Source organism: Punica granatum, chromosome 4, assembly GCF_007655135.1.
Source record: "Punica granatum isolate Tunisia-2019 chromosome 4, ASM765513v2, whole genome shotgun sequence".
Lineage (NCBI taxonomy): Eukaryota > Viridiplantae > Streptophyta > Magnoliopsida > Myrtales > Lythraceae > Punica > Punica granatum.
This window is the reverse complement of record NC_045130.1, coordinates 4,255,743-4,270,505: the sequence shown is the minus strand read 5'-3', so window position 1 is coordinate 4,270,505 and position 14,763 is coordinate 4,255,743. Positions and strand designations below refer to the sequence as shown.

Sequence of the window (14,763 nt, the reverse complement as noted above, 5' to 3'; positions counted from 1 at the left end):
TTTAAAACCATAACTTCGACCGTGTTACTGAAAGACGTTCAGGTTTCAATAACAAACTCTTTTCGCCTGTACGTATATTGTGAGCCATTCTAAAAATGTAGTTTTGAGAAATACGGCGCGTTGGCATTAATACACCTCCAAATATATGGTGCTACAAATTGAACAAAGTATGAGAGTTCTAACAACATTGTGTCCTTCGAGACATGGAACGGTGAATAGTCAGTCAGAGATATGTGAAGAGCAGGCAACTTTAGAGAGAGTGAGAGGAGAGGAATGGAAGAGTAAGCAAGGAAAAATAAAACCAACGACCATCACACATTTGATGTCCTCCCTAGGATGAGATAAGATATCATGGTAATGCCGCCACGTGGCACTGTCACTGTGGTGGGTAACGATAAGGCTAGCTTAACTTGGATCAAATGGTCATGGAAAGAGCCATTTTCCTCCCCTCATTACTTCATGTGGCCAATATATGTTTTATTTGTCATCACTTCATCCATCCAACGGTCGATATTCCCCCCCGATCCCCATCCCCGGCCTCCATCCGGCCGTCGGATGGTGCGGTGGCATGGGTTTTATCCCTTTATTTAAGGCATGGGATGTCTTGGGGGTCATAGTATAAGGAAGAAGAAGAGAGTGTTAAGGAAGAAATCAAGGAAGAAATCAAAAGGAGCAACCAGAAGGGAGAAGGGAAAAATGGCCTCCTCTATGCTCTCATCTGCCGTAGTTGGCAACGCCAAGACCCCGGCCCAGGCCACCCTGGTCGCACCCTTCACCGGCCTCAAGTCGGCCTCCGCCTTCCCCGTCACCCGCAAGAACGCCGACATCACCTCCCTCGCCAGCAATGGCGGAAGAGTGCAGTGCATGAAGGTACACACCACGTGAGATACATACCATCATCTGCGACATGACGACATGTCGTGGATCGATGAACCGAGAAGCTAGCTAGCTAGCTAGCTAACAAGCAAGCACATCCTCCCTTTGAAGTAGTACAGCTTATTTAATTGGGAAAAACCCGATATGTTTTTTTTTTTTATCCTTCGATTCGACACACTGCATGCTTCTCTTGTGTTTATTTTTTGGTTGGTTGTGTGTATTTATAGGTGTGGCCACCACTTGGGCTGAAGAAGTTCGAGACCCTCTCCTACCTCCCTCCTCTCTCCGAAGCTCAGTTGGGAAGGGAAGTTGACTACCTCCTCCGCATGGGCTGGGTTCCTTGCTTGGAATTCGACGTCGGGGTCAATATCCACATACCATCCCTTCTCTACACACACACATATAACCTATATTATTATATGTCTACAAACATATGTCAATATTGAACATAAGTACATGTTGGATCATGTTAAACACTATATACATTTCACATCCGTTAAAGAGAAAGAACGAACATAATTAATAAATGACTTGATTAGGAGGATTAGTTCGTATCTCTTGTTAATTAGACTGAGATTGTTGGATTGCTATACTTGTTATGTATATATATATAGCATTAGCTAAAAGTGAAATGTGTGATTTTGGCTGTGTTTGTAGAGTGGATTCGTGTACCGTGAGAACCACAGGTCCCCTGGGTACTACGACGGGAGGTACTGGACAATGTGGAAGCTGCCCATGTTCGGGTGCACTGACTCCTCCCAGGTGCTGAAGGAGCTCCAGGAGGCCAAGAAGGCCTACCCTGACGCCTTCATCCGTATCATCGGATTCGACAATGTCCGCCAAGTGCAGTGCATCTCCTTCATCGCCTACAAGCCCCCGCGCTACGCACAGAGCTGAAGGGATGAAACATATAATGGTCGCTGAAGGGAATTGGGTCGTCTTGTTGATGAACTGTACTTCAAAAAAAACAAAGCTGTGGATCAGAAGGCCCATTTCTGTTTCCATTTTCATTTCTTTGTTTGCTTGTTTTCTGGTTCAGTGTTATGAGACATTATTCCTCTGGCTTTTCGGATTGCTGATGCAATGTGAGAACTTAATTAATGAATAATTTTATTTTCTCATCATCACAAAATATTTCTTCCTCATGATTCGAGTGTGTGTGTGTCTAACTATCCTCCCGCTGCCAAACTTCATCGCTCCCGCAATTGCAAGGCAAGAATGTAATCTGGCGAATCTGAAATGCACCGACAATTCTTCGAGCAATAGACCCGTACCTGATACCCCATGATGTGCTGTGAATACTTCACTGCAGTTATTAACATTCATACTCGATTAGTATATATTTTGTATGATCGCTTGAACTGAGCTGTGCTCAATGGAGGAGACAATCACAAGTTCGAAAATACGAACTTGAGCAACAGCACGGAAAATACAGTCCCAGCAGCTACGAGAGGCTCCACGAGAGGCTCGTCTATATATGATGTCTAGCTCCAACGTAACCAAGGAGTCATCACAGGTTAATCCTCCAAGTAATAAACTTACATAGGAGGACAGTTCATTTATTAGTAGTTGATCAAAGGCTCACATCAACATTAATTTAATCGTGATTTCAAGATTAACCGTACTACGACCAATGTTCACTCTTCTTCCTGGCTTTCTTTCTAATTAGGACAGAGGTTTTTTACCGAATTTAGATCATCTCAACCATCTTACAAACAGAGCCGGGTCCAAGGTCGTGGCTGAGAATGCTTTGGACGAGTTCCCTCCTATCATCACCCCAACTGATTGTGGAAGTCCTCTCAGATGATCGTCTGGTGCTCTGTCTTGTAATTGGTCACTAAAAGTGATGTTTTGTGATGGACATTTCTTCTTTGTCTATTTTAAGAAATGGCTGCCATAACATTACGGATGGAGAAGCCAAAATGTTAGTTGGGAATGGGCCTCTCGGGCTCAACACTGTGAAAGCTACATCTGTGGATGTCCATTGACTGCTAAGATAAAGAAACTGATAAGGTCTCAGCTGCTCCCAACCTTCCACTGGTCTTGACTGCCACTGCGCTATATATTGTCCTCTCGTCTGTTGCATTCCTGAAAAGAAATTTCGAACCATATGGGATCTTCTACGATTCGGAGATATTTATCAAAACATTTCCCGTGTAAGCGGTCCCGAATGGAAGCTTGTAATTTAAGTTCAAAGTACGCGGCCATCTCTGTGAAAAGCCTGGAGATCTGTCCTCCCTCATTGTCGTTCTCGATGGATTGATCATTTAGCTGGGTCGAATTATTGCAGTTGCAAGTCAATTTGAGTGACTAGGAGAGAAACGTGTGAGAGTTCCATCAAGATGACGCGACAAGCCCTGGAGACGATGCGACTCGCATAAACTCCGCTATATCGTCCAAGAACTTTAAACTCTGCTATATCATCTAAGAACTTATGAACATCAAATATCTTTGCAGGCCGTCGAAGCAAACTTGCAGAACAAACTTTCTTCCAGGAATTCCTGAAAGTAATGTTCACATGAAAGAAAACCTGCCATGGAGCCGGTCAACTTCAAAATCAAAGGCAAACTTCAACCAAGGTCTCCGACAGACAATCTCCGTGAAATTACCATGCTGGTCACCAGAAAAGAGCAGCGACGGACGCACATTACTCAAGCTGCATATTTTCACTCAATGGTATTTAGATTAACACAGAAGCAATTTGAGGTCCGTATGTTTACATGATTGGGCAGACATCGTTTGGCGCCAGGGAAACTGAGCGGATAAAAGAAACTTGGACAATACCGAATACCACTGAGGACTAGTAGTAAGATCATACGTTTACAAGCCTGAATTTCGCCAGCTGTACAGGGTTTCTCGATGTGATCTGCAGGAAAACTTAAACTCACCTACTATTACTAATCATCTCCATATTATCACAACGAACTCTCTCAAATACTCAAGCACTTTCGACTAGAATGGATGCCCCGATTCCACTTCTCCATCCAAAGTAATCCTACTTACAGGTAACATGAAACAAATCTCATCCTATTTACACGCACTGCTAAAGTAGCGCCTTAGTCCTCTCTTCTGAAATATGTGAAAATCCTTATCTACAGAGATTGGTGAGGATATAGCTTCCCTCTCTATGTACAGTCGGAAGGTTAGGTCCTAAGCAGCAGCAGAAACACTTGAATTTCGGCGATCTCGGTTAAGAATATCAAAACCTTCTACTCTAGCGGTGGAAGGGATGCCAGAATTTGGGCGATCCCTGTTAAGAATATCAAAACCTTCTACTCTAACAGCTGCAGGGATGTCAGCATTTTTGCTTTCCCTGCCAAGAATATTGAATCCTTCTACCCTAACAGCAGCAGCAGGTTTAGCCCCAAACGGCTTTCTGATACGCCCTTCATGTGCAGATGATAGTGGAGAAGGTAAACCTGATGGCGAGGCACCAAAAAATGCTGAAATCGGCTTGGTTCCTTCATCCCTGAATCTGGCATCTTGGATCAAGGGGTTACTAGCCCTGCTTGGAGGAGATCCAGAAAAAAATGGTGGTGGTGATGCTATTTCAGATGCATGATGCGGCTCAAACACAGGATCCTCCTGTAGAAATTACAGCCTGGTTTAGTGCAATTGATAACTAAAAACCAATAAATAAGAACAAACTCCACAATTGACTTGGGAAAATGTGATAGATTGACCATTTGCCTTGCTGGAAGGTTCAAATGTGAAGTACCTAAGATGTGTGGGACGGTCCCTATCCCAAAGGAGGAGTAAAATTAAAGCATTTTACATTCTTCTTAGGGGAAGCTTCAATGCTCATAATATTGGGAGGCAATGGACATGTTAACACTGACAAAAAAGGCTGACCAGTAAAGATCATTCTACGTAGAGATCACTAGGTGCCAGTCAGCTATGAAGAGAGGCTAAGTATTTTACGATCAGCATATGAGAAGAATAAATTTTGGGCAAGTTATGCAACCTTTGTCAGAATAAGGTCCAGCAGCTCCACCCCTGCCTTCGAATTGCAGGACTCAGTCGCATAGCTGTTAATTAGAAAGGAATCGGTGACCACGAAGCTCATTTAGTACTGATAATAATTTCTACAACGATCACAGGAATCATAATTTGAGATAAGACTACACTAAACTCACATCGTATGGCATCTCATAGGCCTCAAAGAATTGTGCGAAGAAAGACCAATGCGTCTTGGCCTTGGGCAAACAATGAAATCCTTCCGATCAAGAATAGATACGAAGCCTCTCATCTCCTCACGAGATGCAAGGAGGGCGTTCTGCTCGAATCCTCTGCAATGCTCCATTTTACCGTACTAGAACACCTGCAGCAGGAAAATAGAACAAACTTTCAATGACATGATCAAGCAAAACAGATGACACGAACCCAATAAGCAATAAACTAATCCACCATGATGTTCTTATTTTCTTATGCTGTAGGACTAATTTAAGAGCAAATATAAACAATAAGTTACAAGAATGGGATTAGTCCAGCAGATCTAAGATTAAGTTTTACAAAACCTGGAAAATTGCAACCACATGGATTATTCAAGCTGCTAATCTATTAAAAGTGGCATAACCAAGTCTAAAGAATAGAATCACGTCAATTGCCAGTATGAACATGTCAAGCCTAGAAATAGAAGCCGAGCCTGAGAATGCATATTAGCTACTTTAAACCGAGCACAAAAAAAAAGAGGCAGATCTGGATGGAAAAAGACAGTAGAATTGCAGATGCTGGACCATATGATCTCGTGCTAGGTCATCCACTACACGATAGACATCAAAAGCAGCTGACACGACAAAAATCTGTTACTAAACGTAAATCAAGCCTCGACGGACGCCAGTTTTGAATTCAAGTTTTGCATATTCAGGCAGATCATGATCTAGAACAATGAAACCTCCAAGATCATCTTTGTCATGGACAAATACAACAGGAGGTCTGTACAAAAATTGGAAAACATTTGAATTTTACCGACCTCTCCCTGGCTATTTCCACTCCAAATCAGAGATAAGAAGGAAGCAAAGCGCGAGATTGAAGAAAAATATAATTAGACTGACTGGGAAACGCTACTAAAGACCACGTGAAGCTTATCAATCAGAGCAGCTGCTCATGCAGATAGTCAACAAAAACGGAAATCAAGCAAACATGATCATCCAGACCGATATCCTGATAGATCATCTCTCCCGTAACGTTGCAGCAGAAATTCACAACTCGTGGAGCATACTTTCATCAACCGAGCTGATCGTTGCCTACTCCAATTTAAATCACACGGCAAAACCAGCATGGAATTTCAGCTGGACTGTATGATTCGATCAAACCATAGCTCGAACACACGCGACGGGGATTCGACAGGGATAAGATGTGCTCGAACGGCAATCAGGAGCAGATCTTCCTATGCGAGCAGAGAGAGAGAGAGAGAGAGAGAGTACCTTCGGCTTCGGAAACGGAGAAACTTCGAAGCAGAGGGAGCAACGAGGCCGGGGAGGAAGAAAGCACGTGTACAAAGCTATGAGTATTTATAGAGGCGATAGGGGAAGCGGTACATCAATTAACAACGGGCCTTATGCTTCGGTCAACGGCGTCGTTTTTTTTTTTTTTTTTTTTTTTTCCTTCGCTAACGTTAAAGTATGTTTATCTCTAATAATTAAGTTAACGCAGTTACCGAAAACGTTAAATGCCTAGTGCTTTAATTGTTTATGTTATCATCTTAATTAATTAATCTTATTATAATGCATATTGCAGCGTTAATGTAATTTTTTTCTTCGGTTTTTCTAATTTATATCTTGACTAAAAATGATGGCACCGATTTGTTTATTTTGGATAATCTTTAAATCCATTATTATAGAAATGAGAATCTCCAATTACTATGGAATTCTATCGAAATCCAACTCATTCATTATGACAACTATACATAATCAATACATATTCAAGTCATGATATTCAAGCAAACCTTTTACAATCAAATTCACATAATAGAAGTCGTCGACACAAGCATGAAAATATTGGAAAGTATGAGTTTACCTGTTTTTCAATTTTGGATCCCACTTGAAATATTTGCTTCATTTTTTTTTGTTTATAAAGGAGATCCATGAATTTACTACAGTAAAATATAAAAATTAAATATCTAATAAATGAGCATAAATAGTCTGAATATCAAACATATAATCTCTTAATTATCAGGCGAGAGCGTGCGTCAATACACTATACCCTCTTTGATAGTACAATTTTCTTTTTTTTAAAGAAAAAAGCAATGTATTTTGTAAAATAAAAATGTTAAATTTTCCTAAGTGGTGTGATTAAAAACTCCCCTAATTCAAAAATTCAATCATATATATTGAATAGTTCTTGAAAATTGTGTAAATTACAATTCATGTTATTGCGAGTGGAATTTTGAAAGGAAAAATATTTTTATTCGAAAATATTTTTCCTCTGAATATGTCCGGTCATTAAATTGCCCTCCCAACTCGCTCCAAATGATTGGCATGCCCTCGTGTCTAATCGCCACTGTCGAATTCGGCACGAATGGCATTTCTCATTTGGAGGAATTTACGTTAAGGGAATATATCTAGCAACACTCGTTTTAATAAAATTTTCTTGGGGCGGAGAAAAGAGAGAAAAGAAATGACAGAAAAATAAAGAAGGTCAAAATTTAGGTAAGGGGAAATAGACTTTTTGACCGGGCAAGTGGCCGCATGACATGATTGAGGGGGTGGCATCAAGCTAAGCATTGATTACTCATTTCCATGAGATATATGAGATATTGTTCATTTTTAAAGCTGGCGGGCACCCGCAATCACAAAGCCTTCACGATCCTCTCTTGACTTTGTCTTTCTCTCTCTCTCTCTTCCACCCCTTGAGATTTTGATTTGATTGCCAATCACCGGATCATCTGATTCCGTGTTTGCCGGTGTTTTTTTTTTTTTTGAATTTTTTTTGAATTTTTCCACACTTTGACTCGGATGATAATAAATTCCTTTTCCTTACTTTTTTTTTTCCTTTTAATTTCTTTTGTCGAGATGGTATTGATAAAATAAGCTCAATTACATGATCGTCGTTCATCGCTGAATGAGGTCTCACAGAAGGATCGCCTTTTGTCATACCAACAATGAGTCGGGTCGTTCGGTCGTTCGACGGCCTCGTCAATTTGACAAGTAGGACCTGAATCATTGATCTAACATCACTAGAGATTGATCGAGATAACGTCATGTGATGAACCATACGAGATATATTCGTCGCAACAAGTGCATGTCTCGGGAATTTCTCCATTGAAACGGGGAGGTAGGGGTCACATTCATGAGACTATTGGACGGCCCAAATTTAATGGACCCTCATACAAAATATAGTGAAAGCAAGAGGAGTCGCGTCCATGTAACTGGTCGTGATTGATCGAATGAGTCAGATGTTGCTCTAAGCCCATGATCTAGATGAGATGCTGGGCCTAGGATTTTTAAATAGTTCACGGCCCAGCTCGCACTCACATAGATTGGATGTGGCCTTTTTCCAAATCCATATTTGCAAGAGGAGCTTCCCCTCATCTCAAAATCACAAATAGTTGATTTTTTTTTTTCGGTAAATGAAAAATCTCACGATTCCGGAAGATGGAGTATCAAAGGTTACTTCATATCCTGAAAAATGTACTTTCAGAACTCAAATTTGTATTTTCCTCTTTATGAGAGTTAAGACTGATTGTACTATTCAATGAACAGCTTTAGTTGATTAAATTATTTTATTTGTAAGGAATGGACAGCACAAATGTGGATCTTTTCTTCTGTCCATGTGGAAGACAAGTTTTCATAGTATAGATCTATCTAGTCCTATCCCAAGCCAAAAAGAAAGTTTCGTGACAATAGCTTTTGAATGTCGTGTGGATATGAGTTCACGGAGTTCAATCAATTTATCCCATTATCCAGCTCAATGAATTATTTTATCCACATGTAAGAGACAAGACAATTATCGATTCAAGTTCTAGAGCGGATTAATTAAGCGATGTATAATTGCTATGCCGATCGAGATAAGATTCTGCACAAGCCCGACCCACGTTTGTTATGCATCATTCATGGCTTATTTGTATGGCACTAGGCTTTCATGAACCTCTTCTTTTCTCTTTCCATAACCCCACGAGAGGTCCACATTTGTCCCCTTGATTTGCCCCTAAAATGTACCGAGTCCATCCCCCAATCATGCAATTGAACCTACCCATAAAAGCTAATAGCCTCATGTTGCCCTTGTGCGCTTGGGACCCAGCAACTGCCCCAAGTGAGATAAGCCCCTCACTCAATATATAGTGAACAGATGGAGAAAATATTGGATGAATAATGCACAACTAAATGGTTATGTAAAATTTTATCCTCGAATGACACGTGTAAAGTAAAAAAAAATATAGAGAATTATTCAGTGGGACATTTGTCATTCGTTGGTGGAGTTTTGCACAATCACTCAGTTGTGTATTACTCACTCAATATTTTCTCGAACGGAAGCGTCGGCAATAAGAAACGAGACACGCTTCTTTCGTTTTCAAATGCTTGAGCAACATGTAACAAATCATTTTATCGGTATTGCCTGAATAATCGCGGCTGGTCCCCAGAACCTATGGAGAAGAGCCACTTCGTAAAAGAGAGCCGAGCTCTTCTCGATTGAGATGCTTAATTAGATATGAACTTTTTTTGCCTACACTACATATAGAGCATTTGAATTACCTCTAATTTACAAGTCTACTTCAAAACCACCGCCCGAAAGAATAAGAGAACCTATTCACATGGCATGTGGCTAGAGATGGGGCAACGGAAAAGATAGGAATTACATATGGGGGGACGATCAAAAGTTTGGTGCATTAGTCCTATGCCATTGGGCCCATCCAACTTTGGGGTACTTTTGCTTTGTAGGACTTATCAACAATCAGCCCTTAAAGTGATCCCTCTGTAGGGATGATCAGAGCCAAGGGATTGTGCAGAGAATGATCAGAAAGGATGCAATGGAATCTCAATCTCATTTTTCAGATCGGCTTCGTCCGCAGGAAACGAGACTACGAGTGGTCCATCTGCACTTCACAATTCACGAAGAAATTCATCATATTTCTGAAAATATAAAATATGATTACTCCGATCAATCTCGTCTTTAATTTTGATAGAGATTTATTAGGATTTTGAAGTACAAACACCGGTGAAATAAACATAATTTGTCCCCACTCTCTTCGAGAATTTGCAAGCAATTTGCTTTTAGATTGATATGTCATTTGGACAAAACTTTTTCCCGACCAATAATGTCCTTCTCCAATCCTCATCTTCCATTATGAATATCAACTACATGTCATAGCTTATTATGTCAGTGCTGATATCTCCTCGATCATTAACCTTTCTATCAACCGTATCTCATTTTCAAACTAGCCACATTCATCGGTTCGTACTGATCTCTCACTTTACTACAAAAAAAATGGACATGGAAGGGAAGATACACTATCATGACATCAATAGTCACATCTTGTGTCGATAAAGTATTAGATACTTAAGATATTAATGGAAGCCCATACCATAAAAAATCACACTTACACCAACAAAAGAAAATTAATTATTCAATCTTTTTTCCTTTTTAAAAGTAATGAAACATGAGGCTGAAATTATTTTCTCTAGCTAGCTAGGAAATTATACGACGAAACAGGTAGAAGGGGGTCACCTCAATGAGACATGCTGTGCTGTTTGTCCCTGAGGCCAAAAAAAAAAAAAAAAAAAGAAGAACCTTTAGTGCAACCACTCAACTAGACTCCCCCACTCAATCTTCCCTTCAAATCTCTTCACATCTCCCTTCTGCTTGCCACTGAAATCAGAGCAAACTGGTCCATTAACAATCCCAAGCTATTCAATCCTCCCTCTTCAACTTCCATAAGAAACCCACATGTTGATTCTCCCATGTTGAGTCCAAGGTTGATTTGTTTTCCTAGGATTGTTTACATGTCTTATGGATTTTTCCAGCGGCCTAGTATGAGTCCTAGAACTTCACTGAGAAAGATATGGTTAATTCAGCATGAACTCTGAATCCTAGGATTTATGTTCTTTCACCTATCTTGTTTAAGTGGATTTCTCCAGAACTGTTAACGGAAAATATGGGAATCGACCTCTGCTCGGAGAATTCAAGCATGAGTCCAAGGATTTCATTCTCCCATGATCTCTCCCTCTCAGACATCCTGCCCATAGAGCACCGGCCCTTCCGGTCGAACTCCATGGGGCCCAACTCGAGCTTCGACTTCGACTTCGTCCCGCTTGATCAGGAGCCCTCTTCCGCGGACGAGATCTTCTCAGATGGGAAAATCCTCCCGATCCAGATCAAGAAGAAGGCAACCGGCGCTTCATCATCTGCCTGGAAGGATCATCCAATGCCAGATGAATCGAGGAAGCAGGGCGGCGGCTCGAGTGGAGTAATCAATACTGAAGCAGAGGAAAAGCCAAGTTTGGGTTCGGGTTCGGGGTCCAAGTCCTTCTGGAGGTTCAAGAGGAGCAGGAGCTTGAACTCTGGGAGTGGCCATGGAAGAAGCCTGAGCATATGCCCTCTGCCTCTCCTGTCAAGGAGCAACTCGACTGGGTCCGCGGCTCCCTACGTGAAGAACTCAACATTCTCCAAGGAAAACAGTGACAGCAATTCCAGCAGCAAGAAGCAGTCTCTTAAGAATGCCAACCTTTCTTCCCCATTGAAGCCATCCCAAGCTTCTTCTTCATCATCATCAACATCTTTCAGTGGCAGTTATCAGAAGCCGCCACTGAGGAGGGGGAACGGGATGAAGGTTAATCCTGTGTTGAATGTGCCTTCGGGGAATTTGTTTGGGTTGAGTTCGGTGTTCTTCAGTGGGAAAGACAAGGCCAGTAAGAGGAAGTGATGTGATGATTCGTTTGTTTCCTTGTCTGTTGCTCTCTTTGTTCATTCCCGCTTGAATGCATCCTATGTGAAGATTGTGTTAGTTTGATGAATGGTGTGCCATCAGTTCATTATAGAATTCGAATACTTGAAACGTTCATTACCCGTTGCAGGTCGGTTGGAATATGAACTGAATTTTGGAACCGTATGACTAAAGAAGCCGAGGGTCAAAATACCATATGTAGACATGCCCTTGTTATATCAAGAGAAAAATATAGTTTTGGTCCTCTACTTTGGGTACTTTTCTGTTTTAGTCCTCTTTCATTTTTGTTTCTATTTTCATCATTTACCTTCAGTAATTTTTCTATTTTGCGCCTTCCGTTACTAACACCTTAAATTATGTTGAAATGGAGCCGTATCAGCACCACCCATTCCACATCATCAACATTAAAAAAAAAAAGAAAAAAAAAAAGATAAGTCAATAAATCCCTAGATGAAAAATTGATTGAGTGCCTCTCAAGAGGTTGGAATTTGACTTCTTCCGTTCTGCAACTCCAACCCAAAAAGATACTAACATAAGTCATCTTCTTCTTTTTCTTCTTCCGTTACCTACCATGAAAATTTACATTCAAGATTTTTGTATTGTTTCTCAGGGAGCCAACCTTCATCATTGATAAATTGCTTGCTAGAAATGTTTTGTGCTCTCTCTTTGTTCTCACTCTTTGTTTCTCTCTCTAGTCTCTCCCTAATTACACTCTCAAAAGACTCGATTTTTGTTGACTGACTTAGACAGCAACGTAGGTTATCTCTTCCTTCAACACCCACCATGGACATGTGCCTATTCAACCTCTAATCGTGGAGTCTTCGTCCCTCAAGCTCCCACAGCCTACCAAGACTACTCCGCATAGAACTTTCCATCGCAGACCGCCTTCTTTTGACTACTCTCTTCAAACCACCGCTACCCTCAAGACTCCTCAACCTTCGTGGTGGGGATCCACCTTGATTCAGAGGCAGTCCGTTGCCTCGCCAACCTACATCTTGTGCTTTGCTAGTCTATCTACATCAGCCGCATTGGCCGTCCTTGCAAGTTCACTACCATAGAGTTGATAAGGTGGGTCTAGGTCAATGAGGGGCTAAACTTGATGACGTGGAATGGGTACAGCTGATGTGGTTCCAACTCAGCACAGTTTAACGGTGTCAGTAATGGAATGAACAAAACAGAAAAAGTTTTTGAAGTTAAAGGATGAAAATAGAAAATCATCCAAAAGTAAAGGACCAAAACTGTATTTTTCCCTTATATCAAAGAAAACAGCCTCGCTCTTCACAACCATTGCGATTGACTAGTTGTTATAGGCAGAGTCAGACCGGCCGGCTCGACTGTAGGCCTATCAAGTTTTGCAGTTGAGCTCCTAATGGACAAAAATGTAGCTTCGTTAGATGAAATTTAATCCAGAGAAGAGCCATAAAAATATGGTAACTGTGGAAACTTCCCCACAACTGTATGTATAGCTGTTGGACAACTTGGCCTCTGGCCCTTTGAATTGTTCGTTTATTTATTGATATCCAAACTGTCAGTAAAATAAAAATTATTAAATTTGAGCCGTCATTCTGTTTATTATCCACGTATTTTCTTCTGCATATGTCAGTGTATCTATCTTAATCATTCGACAGACATCCGGCTTAACGCCAATATTACAGATATCTTATGTTAAAAATCGAATAAATTTTGGTGAGGGCAATGTCACGTGGACATGAATACACACAAAGAGTTGTTCAGGGAACAACTCATAAGACTGAGGCAATGGAAGGGGAGATCTTACTAGTAATCCAAGAAAAGACATTGATGCACACGATCACATTAGACATAATCAATTTTAAATATTTGACGGCCATTTTGAACCGATTCCTTTATCATATTACGGAATCTCTGTGACCAAATTCTCCGTATAGATTGATATAGACATCTCGACTTTCAAATAGCGCTTACATTTCAAATTAACAATTTATGTATCGGACGGAGTGTACTTTGATCTTAGTCTCTTAAACAACCGTAAATATTATTTAGTTCATGTATTTGTTTGTTCACAGCATCTTAGAATTAGTTTGAGGCTGGCACGACAGGATAAATTAAAGTTAAATTCGAATGGAAAAGTGGAAGAATTTTTATATTTATATATATATGGATTGCGTCACTGATCTTCCGATTCCAACTGCCAAGGAATAAATAATTTAATTTGACTATATCAATTAATAAGTTTTATGGATGGCAAAAATTTGAACTTATATGCTGCAGACAATACATGCACAATATTGAACCCGTCTCTGTATATGTTGCTTCTGCAGCCACTTTTTGGTATATTTCTTTGCTTAAGCAAGACCAGTTTAACTTCCTTCATCGGTGAGAACATGGCCATAGATTGAAATAATTCGGCAACTGGCACTGTTATATATGTTTTTTCTGGACAATGCATGTGGGAGTTTACCACAAAATTTCGACCGCGTGCAGAGTTACCCGGGAAAAGCATATGAAAGGACGCGGTAAAGCCTAAGGCCCATGGTTAATTACATCTGACATACGGTTCTGCTGCTCGCCTTGCTAGGTCGAAAATATTTCCCTCGGCCCGTGTCCGAGTTCTCACTTGTTAAACACACCAAGTAGACGCATACGTGCACAAGGCAAATACATGCACGCGTTAATTCAGTTAAGCTCTCGACTTTTTGCACTTTGCCTTTTGCAATATCATATCAGTGGATATATCAGAATCTTGGATTCTCCTCCATACCTTTATAAAATAGTTTTTCTTTTAAAAATTATAAAAGACAGGTTTAAGAATCTAACAAGTAACAAGAGAATGAAAAATAAAATAAGCATATAAAAATCTATTGGCGAAAATTGAATTTGAAACATTATAGTTTTAGAAATGAATATTTTATTGAGCTCTCAATAAACAAACTTTACCTGCAATATAGGAACTGAAGACTTACTAGTGGAAATGACAATGGAACAGGTTAAGGCATGTATTTAGATATCCAGGGCCTGACGTGAGC

General features: G+C 40.5%; 3 protein-coding genes across 3 annotated transcripts; 2 read left to right on the top strand and 1 right to left on the bottom strand.

Moving 5' to 3' along the window:
* Positions 1-500: 500 nt before the first annotated feature.
* LOC116204098 (ribulose bisphosphate carboxylase small chain, chloroplastic-like) lies at positions 501-2,008 on the top strand. Its single transcript, XM_031536183.1, has 3 exons — positions 501-870; positions 1,104-1,238; positions 1,534-2,008. Exons 1-3 carry the CDS (start codon positions 595-597, stop codon positions 1,771-1,773), a joined length of 651 nt encoding a protein of 216 aa, XP_031392043.1. The 5' UTR covers positions 501-594; the 3' UTR covers positions 1,774-2,008.
* A 1,531-nt stretch (positions 2,009-3,539) lies between these two features.
* On the bottom strand, positions 3,540-6,410 carry LOC116204097. Its single transcript, XM_031536182.1, has 4 exons — positions 6,303-6,410; positions 5,013-5,197; positions 4,841-4,904; positions 3,540-4,461 (listed from the first exon to the last, which is right to left on the bottom strand). The coding sequence occupies exons 2-4, from the start codon at positions 5,177-5,179 to the stop codon at positions 4,027-4,029; spliced, it is 666 nt and encodes a 221-aa protein (XP_031392042.1). The 5' UTR covers positions 5,180-5,197; positions 6,303-6,410; the 3' UTR covers positions 3,540-4,026.
* Positions 6,411-10,504: 4,094 nt separating this feature from the next.
* On the top strand, positions 10,505-12,004 carry LOC116202614. Its single transcript, XM_031534213.1, has one exon. The coding sequence runs from the start codon at positions 10,970-10,972 to the stop codon at positions 11,735-11,737; it is 768 nt and encodes a 255-aa protein (XP_031390073.1). The 5' UTR covers positions 10,505-10,969; the 3' UTR covers positions 11,738-12,004.
* Positions 12,005-14,763: the final 2,759 nt, after the last annotated feature.

Bases quoted from the DNA above. Each gene is read 5' to 3' on its own strand.
- LOC116204097 (XM_031536182.1), bottom strand. From the start codon at position 5,179: ATGGAGCATTGCAGAGGATTCGAGCAGAACGCCCTCCTTGCATCTCGT. The intron at 4,905-5,012 runs GTGAGTTTAGTG...TCTAATTAACAG, and splicing joins CCTATGAGATGCCATACGAT to CTATGCGACTGAGTCCTGCA. The intron at 4,462-4,840 runs GTTGCATAACTT...TAATTTCTACAG, and splicing joins TGGACCTTATTCTGACAAAG to GAGGATCCTGTGTTTGAGCC.
- LOC116204098 (XM_031536183.1), top strand. From the start codon at position 595: ATGGGATGTCTTGGGGGTCATAGTATAAGGAAGAAGAAGAGAGTGTTA. The intron at 871-1,103 runs GTACACACCACG...GTGTATTTATAG, and splicing joins GAAGAGTGCAGTGCATGAAG to GTGTGGCCACCACTTGGGCT. The intron at 1,239-1,533 runs GTCAATATCCAC...CTGTGTTTGTAG, and splicing joins GCTTGGAATTCGACGTCGGG to AGTGGATTCGTGTACCGTGA.
- LOC116202614 (XM_031534213.1), top strand. From the start codon at position 10,970: ATGGGAATCGACCTCTGCTCGGAGAATTCAAGCATGAGTCCAAGGATT.